This window comes from Varanus komodoensis, unplaced genomic scaffold (assembly GCF_004798865.1).
Source record: "Varanus komodoensis strain SLA01 unplaced genomic scaffold, ASM479886v1 scaffold3, whole genome shotgun sequence".
Lineage (NCBI taxonomy): Eukaryota > Metazoa > Chordata > Lepidosauria > Squamata > Varanidae > Varanus > Varanus komodoensis.
In genome coordinates, this window is record NW_025335761.1 from 34,409,303 (window position 1) to 34,429,780 (window position 20,478).

The following is a 20,478-nucleotide window of genomic DNA, read 5'->3' on the forward strand; positions in this document are numbered from 1 at the left end:
AAATAATCCACATTTCCAATGTTTTTTTCCCCCTGGAATAGGATATATTTTGGAATTTGACTAAAGAACTTTTTTGAAATGAGGCAAGGATAGAATTTTCCTGTTGGTTAGATTGCCTATTGGACCTAGAAGTGTTCGACTTTTCCCTGGAATAGATGAACTAAGATCCAGAAAGACTTGTGGGCTCACTGAAGATACGGACACACATCCCTTATGTCTTGTGGAACTCTGTGCAAGCAGAGTTGCCACTGGAAAGAGCAAGGTGAAGCAACGCTGTGTACCATTATCATCATACATAATAGCCTGATCTCTGCCATAATTGATAACTGCTTTAAATGACATAACAAACATAGCCCTCTTGCAGGGCCTTATTTCAGACTACAGTTCTCTGTTCTGCGGATGACTTTGTAATTATGCACCCTCTTTTCTTGGAAATTCTGCTTGTGGCACATTATAATTTGGAGAATCCCATTTTATCTCAAGGGGTTTGATTTCAGGACAAAGGCAGAATACACATATTTGCAGCAGAGATACAAATTTCTCTTCATTAGCTCCTAATAAATGATACTAGGAATTTGAAATCTTGTCCAACAAAGTTGAACAATAATGTGACAACAACTAAGGACCTGGCGATATTCTAGCAATATTCTCAAAGCTTGACTCTTTCAACCAGTTTTAAGGATTACAGTCCTTGAAATAAAGTGGTTTTGTGAACAATACAAAGCCAGAATTAAAAGTCAGAAAAAGTATTTAAGCCTGACAGAGAAGTGTGAATTGTATATGTATGTTATATACATAGCAGTTATATGTAAAAATAAGATTTCCAAGTCTGTCATTTCAATGAAACATCAACATTTACAATTCAAGACACAATGTCATCTAGATTTGAAAAGCTTTTGAAGGACAACCAATACTGCATGCACTGGATTTTACCATATTGGCTTGCACTCTCTTGCCGTGCTTGGAACCCCTTTCATAGATATATTCTCCAGCCTGATTAGATCCTACAAAGCTGATGGCTTTAATAGCAGGATGATCACAAATAAAATTCACAGCTAAAAAAAAAAGAATAAACACTGTTAATTACATCTTGCCATTAAAAGTCCTTGTTTCTCATGATATAGCAATCAAATTCTTGATAACAAAAAAATTCTTTCTCTCCCCAATTCGCCCTCACTATTGAAAACCTAATCACATTGAACTTTTTTAAAACTAAAAATCCTGTATCCTTTGAATCATCTACTCAGGTTCCCCAAAATCCACACCTTTCCTGGTTTCAGTTCACAACACAAAGCACATGATACACTTTGCAGTGTGTACTTATTGATAAAATGGGGGCTTCACATAGAAAGATAGAGAAGGGACATATTTTGAATTAGTTAACAGGGAGTAGAGCCACCTGATCTCAGCCATATAGCTTGTATTTCCCTGAATTTATTTTTAATTAATTAATTAATTAATTAATTAATTAATTTAGAACATTTCTATGCCACCCCCATTGCAACAAAGCCTCGGGGAGGCTCACAACAAAAACAAAAACATACAAAATCATACAAAAATTATACACTAAAAATATTAAAACCCGGTGCATCTTGGCTTTAAAATTTTTAAAAATCCTACATAATAAATTAACACTTAAAATAAGTTTTAAATAAAAAGGTCTTAGCCTGGCGCCGAAAAACAAATAACAATGGCACCAGGCGGACCTCTCTGGAGAGCGCATTCCATAGGTGAATATAGAATTATAGCTACACCATCAGTCCCATCCCACCAATAAACACTGCAACTTGATATCTGTCTTTCAATTACCTTCATGCTGCCCATGGATGATGTTCAATGTTCCATCAGGGGCACCAGCATCCTGCAACAACTTGGCAAGGAACATGAGAGCTCCTGGCACCCGCTCTGAAGGCTTCATTAAAAAAGTGTTTCCACACACCATGGCCATGGGAAACATCCAAAGAGGAATCATGGCTGGAAAATTGAAAGGTGCAATGCCTGCACATACTCCCAGAGGGAGACGATAGGTATAAGTGTCCATGTCTTTAGTGATGGAAGGAAGAGTCTCGCCCAGGATTAGGGATGTCACACTACAAGCATGCTCAACGACTTCTATAAGGAAAAAAAGGTGTGACTCTGAGTTACTTCTACTCCATTTCTAAATAAATGTTTTGTAGTAGTGTTATGATTTGTCTATTTCTTCTATCACCCACAAATACTTCCTATTCGGCCATCAGCAGCCCCAATATAAGCATACATTAGACGAACAATATTCTACTGTAAGAAGGTGCTGGTTCTCCTTCAATTGAAAGTATTTAAGAGAAAGGTTGGACACCCATCTTACAGGACTACATAGTTGCATCCTACATTGAGTTGGACATTAAGGTATATGACCTCCAATGTCACTCTGAATTCTTAAAAACCAGCAAAATATGAAAAATCAAGGAACATGACTTAAGGCTGAAAGAAAACTGGTTATGTTTGTAATCCATAGGTACAGAGAATGGCTTATAGGAAAGTTACAACACGTCTGAATTCCCGAGACCCCAGAACTCATATTGTTCAGAACATTTCACTCTGTCCTCAATTCATAAAAGTTATTTTCCAAGTATAGCAGGAGTACACCAGGAGCTTACGGAGGCCTCGAAACACATCTCCCTCAGCATCAGCCAGAGTCTTTCCTTGCTCCAAGGTGATCAGTTTAGAAATTTCTTTCTGGAGAAAAAAAAATGAAGAGGACCCATAAAGATGAAAAAAGGGCAACTCAATAAAGGTGAAAAGAAGCCTCATTGAGAATCAGGAGACAGGACACACAGTTCTGCGGAAGGCCAAGCATCGCATTAAGGACTCTGCATGTAAGAGGCCACTTCTTCCCAGCCCTGTCTTGCCTTATGGACATTTCAAATGTTCATCATTAGGATAAACTATAATTTCATTAGCTACCATTAACCCACCCTGTTAAAAAAGTTTTTGGGTCTAAAGCAGAGATGGAGACTATATAGTCTTTCAGCTATTGTTGAACTGCAACTCTAGAGTTGTTAAAAGCAGCAGTCTGACAACATCTGAAGGATCACTCATTCTCCACCAATTGGGCTAAGCTAAATTGGAACAAACAGGTCTCTGACCGTATTTGCAACAGGCCAGAATCCTCTCCTCCCTGCTACTTATATTTAAGAGTAAATATTCTCCTTTACCCCAGTGCCACACCATAGCCAGCTAATTCTAACAACCTGTGTCAACATGAGGGAAAATCCAGACAAGGAAAGGACTGACCTTTAGAAGCAAGGCAAATTCTATTCTTTATCTTCATTTAAAAATATTTATCAGAAACCATTTTTTTTTGAAATATTAGCTGACAAATAAATACAATGAAAACCCTCCTACATATTTCTAGGCAGGCTACCATGTGTATATGGGACAATATAAAATGCTTCCAGAATTGGTGAGCATGATCTAAAGTGTGAAGTGGCTTGTTTAGTTCACTTTGTGGTGAAGGCTACTGTAATTCTCATTTTGGACAAAACGATCCAAGGAGAGGTAATAGTTCCTCACCAGATTGTCTTTGATAAGCTGTTGGTATCGCAGAAAGATTTGTTGTCGACTCAGAATGGATGTCTGAGACCAGTTTGGTAAAGATTTTTTGCATGAAGCCACTGCTGCTTCCATTTCACTCTGCGTGGCTTTTGGGACACGCCCAACCACTTCATTTGTGGCCTGTTAAAGCAATAATATTAATTGTCAGTATAAACAAAGAACAATTCTAACCACCTGGGGCAGTCATCCAAGAGCAGTCTGAATAGACTGGAAATCCCCCTTTGCCAGCAAAGAAGGCATGCACTTGAGGCCCCTAATACACCTGCAAAAAGATCTACAGGCATAAATATTTCACTAGCAGGCACTGAATCAGGATGTTGAAGGATTAAGGAGATGATGGAACAGAGGCAACTTTAGATCCAGGAAGTCCAATGCCACTCCACTTCTTCAGAAGGCCCCAGAACTGGGCTCAGTGTCTATGCCAGCCTCAAATGCTTCCCACTGGAAGCAAGGGAAGGGAAAATGAGGAAAAGCACCAGCAAAGGAACAAAAATAAGTTAAATCTACCACTGTCTGCCCTGGTCAGCCACAAAGGCCTTGGAAGTTGTTGTTTAGTCACAAAGTTTTGCCCAACCCATCACTACCCCATGGACAACATTCCTCCAGGCTCTCCTGTCCTCCACCATCCCTCAGAGTCCCCCCAAGCCCACACCCACTGCCCCAGTGACTCCATCTAGTCACTTCAACCTCTGCTGTCCCCTTCTTTTGCCATCAATTGTTCCCAGCATCAGGGTCTTCTCCAGTGAGCTGTTCCTTCTCATTCAATGGCCAAAGTATTTGAGTTTCATCTTCAGTATCTGGCCTTCTAAAGAGCAGTCAGGGTTGATCTCCTCTAGGACTGACTGGTTTGATTGCCCTGCACTCCAAGGGACTTGCAGGAGTCTTCTCCAGCACCACAATTCAAAGGCCTCAGTTCTTCAGTGCTCAGCCTTCCTTACGGTCCAACTTTTGCAGCCATACATTACAACTGGGAAAATCATAGCTTTGACTATACAAACTTTTGTCAGCAGGGTGATGTCTCTGCTTTTCAGTATGTTGTCTAGATTTGCCATAGCTTTCCTCCCAAGGAGCAAGCGTCTTTTAATTTCTTGGCTGCAGTCCCCGTCTGCAGTGATCTTGGAGCCCAGGAAAATAAAATCTGTCACTACCTCCATTTCTTCCCCTTCTATTTGCCAGGAAGTGCTAGGACTGGATGCCATAATCTTAGTTTCTTAATGTTGAGTTTCAAGCCAACTTTTGCTCTCTCCTCTTTCACCTACATCAAGAGGCTCTTTAGTTTCTTTTCACTTTCTGCCATTAGAGTGGTATCATCTGTGCATCTGAGGTTGTTAATATTTCTCCCAGCAATCTTAATTCCAACTTGTGATTCATCTAGCCCCGCCTTTTGCATGATGTGCTCTGCATATAAGTTAAGTAGGGAGGGCGACAGTATACAGCCTTACCAAACTCCTTTCTCAATTTTGAACCAATCAGTGGTTCTGTGCCCAGTTCTCACTGTTGCTTCTTGACCCGCATATAGATTTCTCAAGAGACAAATAAGATGGTCTGGTACTCCCATCTCTTTAAGAACTTGCCACAATTTGTTGTGATTCACACAATCAAAGGCTTTAGCATAGTCAATGAAGCAGAAATAGATGTTTTTCTGGAACTCCCTAGCTTTCTCCATGATCCAGTGTATGCTGGCAATTTGATCTCCAGTTCCTCTGCCTCTTCAAAACCCTGCCTGTACTTCTGGTAGTTCTCGGTCCACATACTGCTGAAGCCTAGCTTGTAGGATTTTGAGCATAACTTTGCTAGCATATGAAATGAGCGCAATTGTCTGAACATTCTTTGGCATTGCCCTTCTTTGGAATTGGAATGTAAACTGACCTTTTCCAATCCTGTGGCCACTGCTGAGTTTCCCAATTTTGCTGGCATATTGAATGAAGCACTTTACTGCAGCATCTTTTAGGATTTTGAATAGCTCAGCTGGAATACTGTCTCCTCCACTAGCTTTGTTGCTGCTAAGACTTCCTAAGGCCCATTTGACTTCACACTCCTGGATGTTTGGCTCAAAGTCAGCGACCACCCATTGTGGTTATCAGGGACCTTAAGATCTTGTATAATTCCAAACCATTATTCCCTAGTAGCCAGTTGTGAAATCCAGTCCTACTATCATAATTCCAAGTAAGGATGTATAATACTAGAGCTTTAAAACTGTTAGCTGTGTTTATGCAAAATAAGAAAATGTTGATACTTTAATAACCTAACTGCTGAAGAGGTGGCTTCTTTTTGTCAAAAGCCAATTTTATAATTCAAGCAAACATTCAAGTACGTTTATGCTTGTTTCACATAATGTGTATGGCTTCTTTGTTCAACTGTATTGCTCAGCACTCAGTCAGATAAGAACATATTATATTTTCTGAAGGGTTCATGCAAAGTGAAGTCTGTCTTTAAAAGATGCTCTTAAAAGGGTGCAGCTTTCCATGTGACATACTAATGGACCCTGTGGTCATCCAATGAGGTTGCCTTGTACGTAATTCAAGACAGACAAAAAGTATTTCTTCATGCAATATATAATACAACAGAATTAGCTACCACAAAATGAAGTTATGGCTGCCAACTTGGACAACCTTAAAGAGGATTAGGCAAAATTATAGAGAAGGCCATCAATGGCTAATTTACTGTACACTACCTCCTTTTTCAGAGGCAGTATTTATTTATTAAAAGCTTTTGTATGCCGTCCTATTATACAAGATCTGAGGACAGCTTACAATTTTTAAAGGACAAGTAAAACAATTTCAATAACAAAACAGAACAAAACAATAAACCAAACAGCGACTAAACTAAAAAACTATTAGAGTTTAAAATACTGTTTAAATAGAACGGTTTTGGCCTGGTGCCGAAAAGAGTATAAACTTGGCGCCAGGCATACCTCTCTGGGGAGTACATTCCAGAGTATGTATGAACAGAGTATGCCTATGAACAGTTGCTGATGGAAATGGGATTGTGCAATTTTATTCATGTTTTATTTGTGGGCTTCCTACATGGAGCTGGTTGAGCACTGTATGAATAGAATGTTGAATTAGACAGACAAGCAGACTTAATTTCTTAAGTTTCTTTTCTTAAAGCATTGTAATGACAGTGTAAATTGTCCAAGAGAAGGGTCGAACAATGTATAGAGAATGCAGAGGTATCCATATTCAAGCTAAAAACAGTATTTTTGAACTAGAGGCTGCTTGGAAATACCGTTTTGAGTGCTACAATGGGACTCCCTTACACATGACACAAATGTATTTTGTTTCTTCCTGCCCTAATTTTAATTGCACAATCCAGAAAACAGGCAGATCAAAGAAATGAACAAAATAAACTTTTTTCTTTTTCAAGAACCAGATAAACACAAAAAAGAAAAACAACTTTACTTACTGGGTTGTGGATATCAATCCATTCATTACTATTGGACTCAACGAACTTGCCATCAATGAACAGTTTGGTTGTTGGCTGTACAATACAAAGAACTGGTTAGTGCCATAGCTTACCTGAGTGCCATACTACCAACTAGATCAGATTCTTTCACATGTGTAATAGAATCAATTATATTCTATTTTTCACTTGCCTTCACTTCACTTCTTTTCACAGGAGCAGCAGTCATTTATTCATTTATGCAGATTAAAGTTAATGAATGCTCCAGAGTATGTCAGTTGATGTTTAACATCTGGGTACTTGCATGGTGTAACACTGCTTAGCACAGTGTATGTACAGACATTCTACCCAGTATTTGGCAGGATATGGTATGGAATCACTAAGAAAGTAATCGTAGCACGGAGTCTGGTAAGGTGCAGTGAATTTACAGGACAGGCTGAATGACAAGGTATTTAGCAAGTGTTCTTGCCCAATGTGCATCAACACTTGATCATGCGTCCAGGTCCAGTTTTAGCAACACCACCCAAGCAAATACTACAAGACTAAGCAACCCAGCAATCAGGAACTTAGATATTCATACACCACAGGCAGAAAGTTGCTGCCAAACGAACATGGCAAAACAGGTAAGTACAGTGGTACCTTGGCTCATGAATGCCTCAGTTCACGACCAAATCAGGTCGTGAATAGAAATTTCAGAAAAATTTTGCCTCGGTTTGTAAACTCCACACTGGGTGACAACCACGATCGTGGCCATGTTGCCACATGAACACAATCATGATCACGGCCATCTTCCCTGCATGAGCGTGACAAATCATCTTGCAACAAATCATCTCGATCCTTGTTTGGTTGTTTGAAACCAGTGTTGACCGTATCCAAGCATCTTCTCCCATCTTTCATTTGATTTTCTTCATTGCAGCCAGCACCTTTTGTAATATTTGTTTAAACCCTGTAAGAGCCCTTGAGTTCAGGTGCACAGCAGTTCTAGCCACTGGAGGACAAGGTACCACTTTGCTGAGGAAAACACTCAGTCCCAAGATACCATTTTGCTGAAAACACTTCAGTTTTGTGACAAGTTCATTTGTTCTAAGACCATTGGCTCTTGCTCCTCAACTGAAATCACTCTAAGTCACAGAACTTGGCTTTCTGTCCAAGCCTTGTCAGTCCTCTTTTCTGAGAGCATTATTCTGGCTGGTAGGTCTTCACTGATACCTTTCTCAAGGCTTCCTTTTCCTTGTAACCTCAGGAGTTTTCCCATATCTTGGCATCATCTTCAGGAAAGACCCAACAGATTTCCAGGAGAGGTCTCTTTCAGCTCTATTCTATTTTCTAATGGTCTGCGCTCTCCAAATTGTAGCCTCCACACCCGTATCCTTTTTCCTATCATGTGTTTGTACAAATGTGCTTAGTGATTTAACCTATTTTTAAAACAGCTTTGGGCAAAAAGCCCAGTCATCTTAGTGCAGACTTGCCCTGGTGGTTCAGTGGGAAGGACTACAAGCAAGACTTCCTTCGATCTCAAAGGAAGAGCTTCCCTCCAAGGAAGATCTTCATTACCATTGTGATCAAGCTAAAAGCTCCAGGGAAATTGGCTTGACACGCAGTATGCTCTGGGTGTCTATTCTATGCAATAAGCATCTGAAAGAGGATACTGGAAAGTGCAGATAGTACACAAGACAATGGAAACTGGGGTGAGTGTATGTTGGAAATAGGTAGCCTGACTCCTGCCTTCCACCAAGACTGGTCCTTGCAAACAGTTATTTTGGTCACGGTGATTGTCTGCAAGGGCTAGTCTTAGGATAGTCCTTAGTATCAGTGATGCTTCCCTGTTCCTGCAGTTACATGCCTCAGTAGTGTAAGGACCTGATTTACCCAGCTCCAATCTATGCAACTTCAGAACCATAGTCCAACCGATGCTATCCAGATGCTCCACACATGACCAAGACCTAATCTTCTGCATACTGCAACCCTCACACTAGCATCCAAGCAGGTCTTGAGCTAATTTTTGCACTACTTGAATATGATGCGTGGATATTGTGCACTACTTGCCACAGGAAGTAGTGATGAACACCAATTTGGATGCCTTTAGAAGGGAACTAGACAAATTCATGGAAGAAGAGGCTATCGACCTCTATTAGCCTTGCTGGCTATGTGCCACCTCTGTTATCAGAAAAAGCATGCCTACACTAGTTGCTGAGGAACTTGGGCAGGTGGAGCTCTTGTACCTATTCTGCTTAGTGGATCCTGTGGACAGCTGGTTGGCAGCATATGAATGCAATGCTGACTGATCCAGCATGGCTTTTCTTATTATGTTCAAGACCATTCTAGAGATTACATAACACCTCCTGTCAACCAACGAATTCTCAAGAATAATTCATAATTCTGCTATAGTCAAAGTCTGGGCACGTTTGTGTTGTGTACACATGTCTTACTGGATCACTTCTCCCAAGAAATACCAAGCAAAAAGTTCAAAAGGCCCTTAGATAGATGTACACATGTATAAACACTCAAGAGTACCATGTGTCTGGAGAGAACATTTTGTAACAGGCATAAAACCGTTGTAAAATGTCCCAAGACGTCTATGAAGGGACGGTATAAAAAAGTTTTAAAATAAATAAATGAATAAAAGTAGTTATACCCATTGCTTTATTTAAAAAGAAAGAAAGAACTTTGGGAACTCTTCTTGCACCTGCTGACTGGAGTAAGGATATGGAAATCCCTTTCTGCTCCAATGCAGGATTATTCAAACTACACTGGTGCTTCCTAGCCTCTACTGTTGGATGGTGCAGGCAGGCCCTGGTCTGCATACAGCACCCTTTTCTGGAACTGACCTGGGTGTCATTTCCTCCTTTCCAAAAGCTTAGCCAAGTAATGCACAATTCAGAAAATGGGTTTCATAAAAGTTTATTTGCTTTCTCTTGAGGTAATTTATTTGAATAGCAGAATACTCACCACTGAAGATGATGAAAAGGATGAGGAATGCCAGCCGAGATTTACCTTTCTAGGGATCTACAAGACAGGAAAGCAGAAAGACAACTTATCACCAACTATAGCATTGGCCTAAGGCCAGGGCAGGCGATCTTTTTGGTCCCATAGATGCATTTGTAATGCTTGGAAGCACATTTGTCCTTCCAGCAGTTCCTCTTTTCTTGAACACCTTCAAGATCTCCACTTTTCTTGATCCCCCCTTCCAAAATACCTTCTTCATCTCTTTTATCCTTTCCAGAATATCCATTTTTCCTCACTCTCTCCTTCCAGGATATTTACTTTTCTCTAACTCCTCTTTCTCTTCCCCTGCTTGGGATTTCTTCCTCTACCACCTCCCTTTAAATCCTCATTGCTCCCCACCAATAACATCTGCCAATCTTAGCAGTGAGGAAGCAGAAAGCTGGTAGGGCAGCAGACTTATCTTCCTAACTACTGAAGACAGCAGGAGGTAGACCCTACAGTGGAGGTGAATGGGAACGAGCAAGAGGTGAGGAGGTGACAAATGAGAAGATCTGGCAGGCACATGGGAATTCTAGGCATTTGTGGACATTGGGTTGCTCTCCACTATTCTAGAGACTCTGAGAGCAACCCTAAGTTAATACAGAAGAGGTCTTTCCCAAACCCTTGCACTGATGCTTAATAACAATCAGTTGACATGGAGCTATATAATGTCATAAACTCTCAGTCTAAAGAAGTCTTAAGATTTTTAATTTAATATTTATATTTTTAATTTATATTATAATTATTTTAACTTAGTGATGTGAGCCGCCCCGAGGCTTCGGCGAATGGGGCGACATAAAAATGTTTTAATAAAAAATAAATTAGGGAGAGACAATGGAAAATTTGAGCAACCTCACATAAAGTATGGTACTTCACTCCCACTTTAGTTTTAAACAATTGACATTTCTCTGTACTGTATTTTCTCTATATTAGAAGGTAATATGGAGAGGCTTTAAAAATGTATTGTAGTTTTCTGTGTCTGCTACATGTGCCAAAAGAAGTTCTGCTCCCCCAGAAATTTCTGTAAAACTTCTTTCAAGTCTTGCAGAGCAGGCAGTGGTAAGGTACAAAAGTACTTTACAAAAGTGCAAATGTTACTCCAAGCTACAATATATCACCTTTGAACCCTAAAAATGCAACAAACTAATGGCACCTTATCACTGCAAAACACACACTTTGCAGTTAAAAACTATGGTCCATGTGTTATTTCTGTACGGGGAGAGGTTACCTAGCAAAACAGCCTGCGATGACTATAGAGCTGAATTGTCCTGTATGTTGAAAGGGGGACACTGAACAGATAGATTAGCACACTTTTGCCTCCATATTCACTGAATCAGTTATGTTCAAAGCAGCTAGTCCTGATGCATGCTTACTAGGAGGAGTGTAATAGGAGGTACTTCCAAGTCAGCATCCACTCTCTTCTACCAGATATCAAGAGCTTCAACCAAGTAGGGTTGAAGTAGCTCATCTAAAGCAAAGGTGAGCAGAAGACTGACCAATTTCTAGTGGATTCCCTAAACTAACATCCAGACATGCTGGACTGCAACCCCCATAATTTCTTTTGGAATCCAAACTACTGACCATGCTATTTAGGAATGATGGGAGTTGCACTCCATCACATACAGAAGCCACCAGGTTTCTGGGAAAGGCTGTCCTGAGTAACAGCAGAGGGTTGCTGTGATTCTTGAACAAATACTTGAATTAAATGGACTTTGGTCGTGATAAGGCACTTCTTATTTCCATAAATATATTGCGCATGGTCAACATTTAATACAGAAAAAATATAGTTTAATTTTTCACAACTCCCGAGGAAAGCATTCGCTTAATCAATATAAAACAGCCGTAACTTATTTAAAACAAGCAATCTGCTCAAGAATGAGCTTAGCTCGCCAATGGTCTAATACAGCGAATCCTCAGCCGAGCCCTGCCAGCTGCCAAATGATCGCCGGGTGAGCGAGTCCTGCAAGGGGGTGTGACCAGCGTGACCGAGGCCGACGTTCAAGCCACTTCCAGGACAGCTAAGATCTGCCGCTTCCCTAAATTAGGTTTCCCTTATCCAGAGAGCAAAGAGCAACCCGACGGGGCGGTGGGGCGCTATGGGAGGGAGGGTGAAATGGAGAAAAGGGTCAGACCTCCCCTCTCGCTCGTCTGACAACCCCGAAACCCGCACGTGGAGACGAGTCTCTGAGGCGCTCCGTCTCCGTCGTGCAATCTCACCCCGAACCAGAGGCGCCGCCCTCCTTGGGACCCCCGAACTGCAGCCACAACCGCCATTCTGCCAGCCACCACCTGCCAAAGTGCACCCCTCCCTCTTCCAGCTCAACCACCCGTTCCCGCCCAGATATTGAGAACGGCCAATAACACCGCGAATTCCACCCCGTTCTCCGCCCAGGTTGCTTCCCATTATCCAATAGCATATTGAAAGCGCCCGGCTCGCCCCCACCTCGTGAGCACCAGGCCTCAATTGGGCACTTGGATGCAAACGCCCCCTCTAAACGGAGCCTGAGTGGATGGCTCCTGTTTTCTTTGCGCGACCTCTAGAGACGAGAAGCAGGAGGCGGCGGTAAGCCTGTTCGAAAAGGAACCGTCAAGGGTTAGGGCTCCCGCGTGAAGAGGGTGGGCTTAGCTGTCACGTGATGGGTTAAGATGGCGGTTTCTACGGAAGGTAAGCGATGCTGAGGAGAAGATTGTGTTTTCGTGCCTCAGGAGTTGGCGCGCTATGAGGCTGTCCTTCTCTGTCTACTTCTGAGTTAGCATGTATAAGAAGGGTGGTATAACGAGAAAGTTCTGTGCCCGCTTTTACGCAGGATTTTTCCCACTGGAGAGGTCAGTGGGACTTGCTTCTGACTGAACTCGTATAAAATAAGGTTGAAAGGCTGCTTGTTTGAAGGAAATTCTTTGAGTAGTTTCTCCGTGTTATTCAGATTCAGAAATGGCCGTTAGGATTTGAAGTCAGATCCCAGACTTTTCTTTGTGGCCTATAGAGAAGTCATAGAGTGATGGCAAAGTGTGCATGCTTTGTCTGCGAGTAGTCTCATTGGTCTCTCCAGCTGAGGCCTTGGGAAGTAATGGTGGGAATGATTTGGAGAACTATTGCCTTCAAGTGTACGGTTATCTAATAATCGTTGGCCTATTGTTTTATTATTTAAAATTAGATGCCTTTAACAAAAAAAGAAAAAAGAAAAAGCAAAGAATCTCCACCTGACTTACAGTAGAATTAAAATATGAAATTTAAAACAGCTGCCACAATGATTACAATATGGACAAAAATTAATGATAACCATAAATGATATGGCAGATAATGTTAAACAGGCCATCCAGTTCCTGGAAATAGGGAAATACCTGGCACAAAAAAGAGAACCAGGTTGGCACTAGGCAAACTTTACTGGAGAGAACAACTAGTAATCTGGAGCCTTTTCCCTTGTTGCCATCCTCTGAACTTCACCCAAAAGAGCGCCTCAGATGTTGATCATAGGGTACAGATAGGTTCATACAAGGGCAAGTGTTCTGTAGATACAGTGTCTCATGCTGTATAAGGTTTTATAGATCAAAGTCAGCACCATGAATTGGGCTTGGACATGTATAGGCAAGCAGACCAGAATCTGTGTTACCTTCTGGTCTGTTTAGCACAAGCTCTAAGTTTTTGAACTGTCTCAAAACAACTTCCTATGCTTACGTTCTCTCAGGAAAAAGGGTTGGGAAAAATCATTGTTGCCTGAAATCTTGAGGAACTGCAGCTAATTAGAATAGAGAACTCTGACCTAGACTGACCAATGAACCAGCTTCATCTGTTCCTTATGGTAAACAATGCATGTTTATTTGGAAGTAGTTCAACAAAATTCAGTAAGACTTGCACCCAAACAAATAGGCATAGGCAGACATACTATTTAGGTATGCAGGGCAAATTGTTCTTATATTTTAGACCATGTCTGAAGAGGATGCAGAATTCTTGTATTTTATTATTTTTATAGCATTTATAAATTATCAAATTGCTGAAACCCTTTGCTATCTCATTTATCTTTTTTAAATCTCTGATATCACTAACTTACATAATGACTCATTACATGAGTGAATATTGCGCTTCTACTTGAACTGGTGCTGTCCTACAGTTGTTGCCTCTATGTGATGACTGGATGCATAATATTGTTCTAGGCACAGATCTGGAGGCCTCATTACTGAGTTTTGAAAAATTGGACCGAGCATCACCAGACCTCTGGCCAGAGCAGTGTAAGTTGTAAATAAGAAATGTGAAAAGTTCTGTAAGTTACCATGGAGTACTGTAGCTCTGCAACCTTGGGTGATGATTACTGTTTTTGCAAAAAGATTAACAAGTAGGCTCCTTGTATGGTTGTTCTATATGATGTGTGGAAGGAGCCTTTATTGAGAGATGAGAGTGTATGAGATACCATTGACCTTTCTAAACTGGTCTCAGAATGGTGGTCAAATATGTATGTACTTATTTCTTCACATAACATGTCCAAATTTGTTGGTCAGCAAGCAAAGTCAATGTTGTATGTGTTAGGTACTCCAACATATTGTACTGTTTTCTATCATTTCATTGGGTTTGAGGGTATATAGTGGGTTTTAAACACACATTAGCAAGCTGCTATTATTATTTCATTGTAGTGTGATGTAGTACTAGCAGACTATGAGTGTAAAAGCTTACTTTAATTATTTCAGGTTAATTAATGAGGATTAAGGGGTGGATTTTGTGTTCATGCTCTTCAACTTTGATTTAAGCAATTTGAAATGGAAAGGGAATAGGTAGAAAATGTTCCTTGTTTTGTGAGTTTCTCTCACTTCCACTGATATATAAATATAACTTTCCATTATGAAGATGGAAGATGAGAAACTCGCACGAAACAATGTGGAAAAGAACAATCTTGATCTCATCTAGTTTTGAGATCCCCCCCAGATATTATATTTTTTTCACCCCCTTAGACATATTAGTGTAAAAATTTCAGCACCTTCCAGGAAAGAAGAAAAAAGATGTAGTTGAACTAGTCCAGTGGCTGAGCCTCTGCTCCCTAAATGCACATATATTTTCCTGTTGTCAGGCAAGCTCTGAAAAGTGCAGAGCTGGGGAAGGGGACACCACAGTTTGGCAGGTATTCAGCATAGTAAGATGGAACCAGGAAAAAGGGTGGAGTAGGCACCAATTGGCTAGTGATACATGAACCTTTGTTTATACACTTCTACCCCACCTCTGATTCTTTGAAGAGTTTTGCACCTATCTAAATATATTTCTGAGTAGAAGTTGAGGGTAAGGTGAAAGCAAACTTGCTAATGTGTAAACATACATGCCATTTAAAAATGCTGGCAGCTTTCTAAATGCTGTAGAGTAGAGCAATATCAAGACTTGATGTATCTTTTTTGCTATAGGAAGTAACTCATGGGTATATCTGTTTATAACTCAAATTACAAAGCTGGGTTTACACTGAGTAAAGCAATCACTTGTGACAACTCTTAGAAAAACAGAAATGGGTTTGTAATGGACTTTGTTCACTGCGACAATTTTCTAATGGGCTTTATCATACCTCTTAATGTGGAAAATGCCCCTACTTTGCTAGGATTTGGACATGCCCTTGGGTAGGCACACACTTGAGAGAGATTAACAGTATAAATCTGTGCATATTAACTGAGAAGTCCCATTGAGTTCAATGAGGCTTACTCCTAAGGCTGCAACTGTAAATATGTCTAAGCTTTCCCTATATATTTACTAGGTAAAAAGAGCACAATAATGAGAACCCAACAATGCTCTCCGATAATCAGTTGGAGATAATAAGATATACTAAACTACTGTAGAGTACACACAAATATTATACAAGTAAGATAATATCGGATTTGAAACTGTAGTAGAACTGAACATAAAGTAATATATGATAAAGATGAATAATCCTTTATGCTGAATTCCTTTAGCAGCTTAAGTGATAGATGAAAGAAATGATAATGACTTCTGAAGCTGTATAATGATGTGAAAGGAGAAGACAGTACTGCAGTAATTGTGTTCCCCTTGTCTTCAGTACCAGGTGTTGCTGAATTTGCAGCTTCTTTTAAAAGTGTAAGTAATTTCTAACTTGGGTTACAGTTCAATTCCATACATGTCTACTCAGAAGTAAGCCCCATTAAGTTCATTGGGACTTAAGGTAAGTGTGTATAGCATTGTTGCCATAGTTTCTTTATTTCATCAAGCTTTGCTTACTTTTGTTATTCCTTGATATCCTGTAAAACAAAATATTTAACTGTAGAATTAAATAAATTTGTTCACATAATAATTGTCTCTGAATAACTGGCTCATTGTGGATGGCATCTAGGCTGGCCTTTCCATGAATGGCCCTTCTGTTTCCTGAAAGCACAAGATCCAGCACAAATTTCCCACGGGGAGAAGGGTGGAGAGAGGTGATTTTGGCTGATCCCTCTGCAGCACCCCACTGACCCTTATGCTGCTTAGGATCTTCCCCAGTCCTCCACACCAACTTCTCAGGTGACTGCTGATGCAAAGTGCAATCCACAAAAATTGCCTTCCAGCCTTCTTCTAATGGTAGTATTGTCACTATACAAAGACAGGCTACTTAGTAAAGAGGGCTAAATAAAAACTATTCCTAAGCTAGGGTATCGTAGCATACTTTTCATTATACTAAACACAGAAACAGAGCGAGTGAGAAGGGGCCTTCCAGGCCATCTAGTCTGACCTCCGGCACCAGCCGGCTCCGCTCACCTTTAGGTACTCACTACTACTCACCCTTTAGGTAAGGTAAGGCAGCAGATAATCAAGATGCCACTGAAGGGTGGCAAATTGACAATTATTTTATATACACATTTAGCTTATCTTCCTCAGGCATGAAAATGTCTTGGGTCATTTTTGTAAAATCACATTCTGATTATGTATTATTTCAATTGAAGCTTGGTATTTGACATATTAAAAGGAGAAGGGGATGGCAGAGGTTGTGGTGGCTGGATGGGGTCACTGGAGAGGTGGGTGTGGGGTTGGGTGTACACTGGGGGATGGTGGAGGACAGGAGAATTTGGAGGAATGTTGTCCATGTGGTTGTGAAGAGTTGGGCATTATTTTGCAACTGAACAACAACAATAATTCAACATATTCAAGGACAAATTAAACACCGGTATCAAGCATACACTTTAAATTATTCTTTTAAAATCATGAGACATAATGAGTTCACTTTTCAGCTTCTCTTGTTTTGATTTTTGCGACAGTTTTGCCATTACATTTTTAATTTGCAGTCATGGGAATTTAAAACTGGAATTTGAATAGCAATCTGTAACCAGAGTATCAGAACTGCTGTGTATTCAGTTGTTAACAGTTATATTTCAGTTCTCCTGAAATTGCAAAACGAAATGATTTGAATTTTTTTCATATGTTTCAGATTTACTATTACATTAAAATGGTAACAGTAATTCTGTAGTGTAATGGAACAATATAGAACTGGTTTGGTGATATCACCTATATTTGTCTCATGATCAGACCTCCATGCTTGTGTGTTTTTACTGATATAATTTCATTTTTTTTAGCTTTTATGACTAAAAGCTGGAGTATTTTGGAAAAGCAATTCTTGGAAATATATATTATATTTATTTTGCTTTGCAACCCATAATTAGCTTTCAATGTAGCTTCCAGCAGTTAAAAATACAATGGAATAACAATTGCAATGAAAAAATGGTGTTGTGGAAGTGCAGTTCTAATCTGGTTCTGGATGGAGGTTTGTTGGAAGAATGTCTTGGTTTTAGTCTCTCTTTTTTGGCATTAGTAGTGCTACACAGTAAAATGACAAGTGAAAAAATGGGAGCAGGCATTCGAAGGTTAAGAACTAAGCATCACATAACCTGTTTGGGGGTACAGATATCAACTTCTGAATTTTCTGCACAATCTTGAAAGCTACCACTATTTGAGCTCCCTTGCACTTTTCATTGTAGTGCACTTTTCTGTGGATATAGAAAATATAAGTATCCAGAACTGGAGCTAGCTTGGGAAGTAAAATTACCTTAGCAAAATATCTTGGTTTTAAAATAAGATGCAGTCCAGTTATTCTGGTTTGTCAGTCATGGATATAGATAAAATGTAGCTGTTCTGTATCCAGTTGGAGCAGTGTTTTGCAATTCTGTATTTTTGACTGTTTCAGTTATGATAAACTGTTGTTTCTGATTATCAAAAAAGACGTAGATAATGACAATTTTTATTTGTGTGTGTATTTTTTTTAATAGCCCATCACTAGTTCTCCTCCCAAATGGATGGCTGAATTAGAAAATGATGATATTGATATGTTGAAAGGTGAGTGCTTGGTAACAGTTTCTCTTAAATGGTCTTAGAATGACCTGTACCGTTTAAATGTTACACAAATGCTAAAATGTTTTTATTTTTCTTGACGATATTAAGATTTTCTGCCTTTGAGAAATTGCACCCCAGATATATTCTTCCCTCAAGTGAGGGGTCTGACTTAACAGCTAAGACTGTTGGGAGACGTGCTGGCAGACAAATTCTGTGAAGCAAAGCCCCTCCAAGAGATTCCTGATATTCGTTGCTGACAACTTTCTCCAGCAGAAAGTAAAGAAGGTACAAGAGGATCTGCTATCCTTAATTTAATACTAAGAGGGATGGCCTGGGGGACAAAATAACAACCATGAGAACTCTTGGAGAAAGTGACCATGCAATACTTGAATTCTCAATTTTAAAAAAGACGAAGAGTAACTGGAACCAAACACACATGCTGGACTTCAAGAAAGTCAACTTTAATGAACTCAGAAAAATGATAAGTGAAATGCCATGGCAACACACCCTTAAGGGGAAAGAAGTCCAAGAGGGATGAGAAATCTTGAAAAAGAAGATTCTCCAAGCACAACTATGAACAATTCCATCAAGAAGAAAGTGTAGAAGACAGCAGAGGAAGCCTACCTGGCTCCACAAAAAGTTAAGTGACAGCCTGAAAGAAAAAAACATGTACAGGAAGTGAAAGCAGGGCCAGGTAATGAAGGAAGAATATAAACAAATAGGAAGGAATTGCAGGGACAGCATCAGGTAGGCCAAAGCAGTAAATGAACTGAGAATAGAAAGGGATGCTAAGAAAAACAAGCCTTCTTCAGATACATCAGAACAAAAGACATGAGAATGAGAAGGGTGTCCAGCTACTTAAAAGTGGATAGCAGAGTGATAACAGATGACAAGGAAAAGGCAGAGGGGCTCAATTCCTACTTTGCTTCAGTCTTCTCCCACAAGGAAAACTGCAATCAAGAGGAAGTACAAGCTAGAAGTGAGAGATGGCAGCCCAAGATTGACAGACAAATGGTCAGGGAATACCTAAATGGAATAAACACATTTAAATTTCCAGGGCCCGATGAACTCCATTCCAGTGTCATTAAAGAGCTAGTGGAGGAACTCTCTGAACCACTGGCTATTATCTTTGATAAATCTTGGAAAACAGGAGATGTGCCAGATGACTGGAGAAGGGCTAACATTGTCCCTATCTTCAAAAACGGGGTGGGGGGGAGATGAACCTGGGAACTACAGGCCAGTTAGTCTGACATCAATCCCTGGAAAAATTCTGGAGCAAATTATTTAAAAATCCGTTTATAAGGATCTTGAAGAAAAGGCAATGTTTAATTGATGCTAACATTGTTTTTTAAAATTAAATCCTATCAAGACTAAATTAATCTTATTTTTTGACTAGGTAACCTCCCAAATGGACAAAGGGAACACTGTGCACATAATCTACCTAGACTTTAGCAAAGCTTTTGACATAGTGCCACAGGACATTTGGATAAGCAAATAAACACTGAATTAGATAGAAAAACTATTAGATGGATCTAAAATTGGTTGCTAAATCAATGTCACCTTCTCAAATTGCATGGAGGTAACTAGTGTGGTGCCACAGGGTTCAGTCCTGGGTCCAGTGTTCTTGAACTTCTTTATTAATGATGTGGGTGAGGAATTACAAGGCAAGATAATTAAATTTATAGATGATACAAAACTGGGTGGAATAGCAAACATCCTAGAAGACAGAATAAAGATCCAGGGTGATCGTGATAAACTTGAACACTGAGCTCAAAACAACAGAATGAGATTCAAGAAGAACAAATGCCAAGTCCTCCACCTAGGAAAAAGAAACCAAATGCATCATTACAAGATGGGGAATACATGGCTCAACAGAACTGAAAAAGATAAACATCTTAGAGTAATTGTGGACAGTAGGTTAAATATGAGCTAACAATGTGATGCATCTGCCAAATGGGCAAATGCTATTTTGGAATGTGTTAATAGAAGTATTACTTCCAAATCACAAGAGGTAGTAGTTCCCCAATACTCCTCACTGCTGAGACCTCATCTGGAATACTGCACCCAGTTCTGGGCACCAAGATTTAAGAAAGATGCAGAAAAGTTAGAAAGGGTCCTGAGGAGGTCAGCAAAAATGATCCAGGGTTTGGAAACACTCCCCTTTGAGGAGAGACTGAGAGAATTGGGCATGTTCAGCCTTGAGAAGAGAAGAC

General features: G+C 40.0%; 2 protein-coding genes across 7 annotated transcripts in view; one reads left to right on the forward strand and one right to left on the reverse strand.

Moving 5' to 3' along the window:
• Positions 1-12,308, reverse strand: part of ALDH6A1 (aldehyde dehydrogenase 6 family member A1) — an 18,226-nt gene extending 5,918 nt beyond the window's left edge. For 2 of the 3 annotated variants that reach the window (XR_006415398.1, XM_044436945.1), the window contains exons 1-7: positions 12,199-12,308; positions 9,946-10,002; positions 7,000-7,074; positions 3,553-3,714; positions 2,637-2,715; positions 1,810-2,112; positions 934-1,055 (exon numbers count right to left, since the gene is read on the reverse strand). Coding sequence is in view for 2 of the 3 variants with exons in the window: in XM_044436945.1 (XP_044292880.1) it covers positions 934-1,055; positions 1,810-2,112; positions 2,637-2,715; positions 3,553-3,714; positions 7,000-7,074; positions 9,946-10,002; positions 12,199-12,255 (855 nt within the window). In the remaining variant the exon portion in view is untranslated. Of the gene's footprint in view, positions 1-933; positions 1,056-1,809; positions 2,113-2,636; positions 2,716-3,552; positions 3,715-6,999; positions 7,075-9,945; positions 10,003-12,113 lie in introns of all 3 variants that reach the window. The other variant, XM_044436946.1, reaches the window with a different exon arrangement.
• Positions 12,309-12,550: 242 nt separating this feature from the next.
• LIN52 (lin-52 DREAM MuvB core complex component) overlaps positions 12,551-20,478 on the forward strand; it is a 75,731-nt gene continuing 67,803 nt past the window's right edge. For all 4 annotated transcript variants that reach the window (XR_006415307.1, XR_006415308.1, XM_044436161.1 and 1 more), the window contains exons 1-4: positions 12,551-12,646; positions 14,134-14,208; positions 16,005-16,042; positions 18,202-18,268. Coding sequence is in view for 2 of the 4 variants with exons in the window: in XM_044436161.1 (XP_044292096.1) it covers positions 12,628-12,646; positions 14,134-14,208; positions 16,005-16,042; positions 18,202-18,268 (199 nt within the window). In the remaining 2 variants the exon portion in view is untranslated. The remainder of the gene's footprint in view (positions 12,647-14,133; positions 14,209-16,004; positions 16,043-18,201; positions 18,269-20,478) is intronic.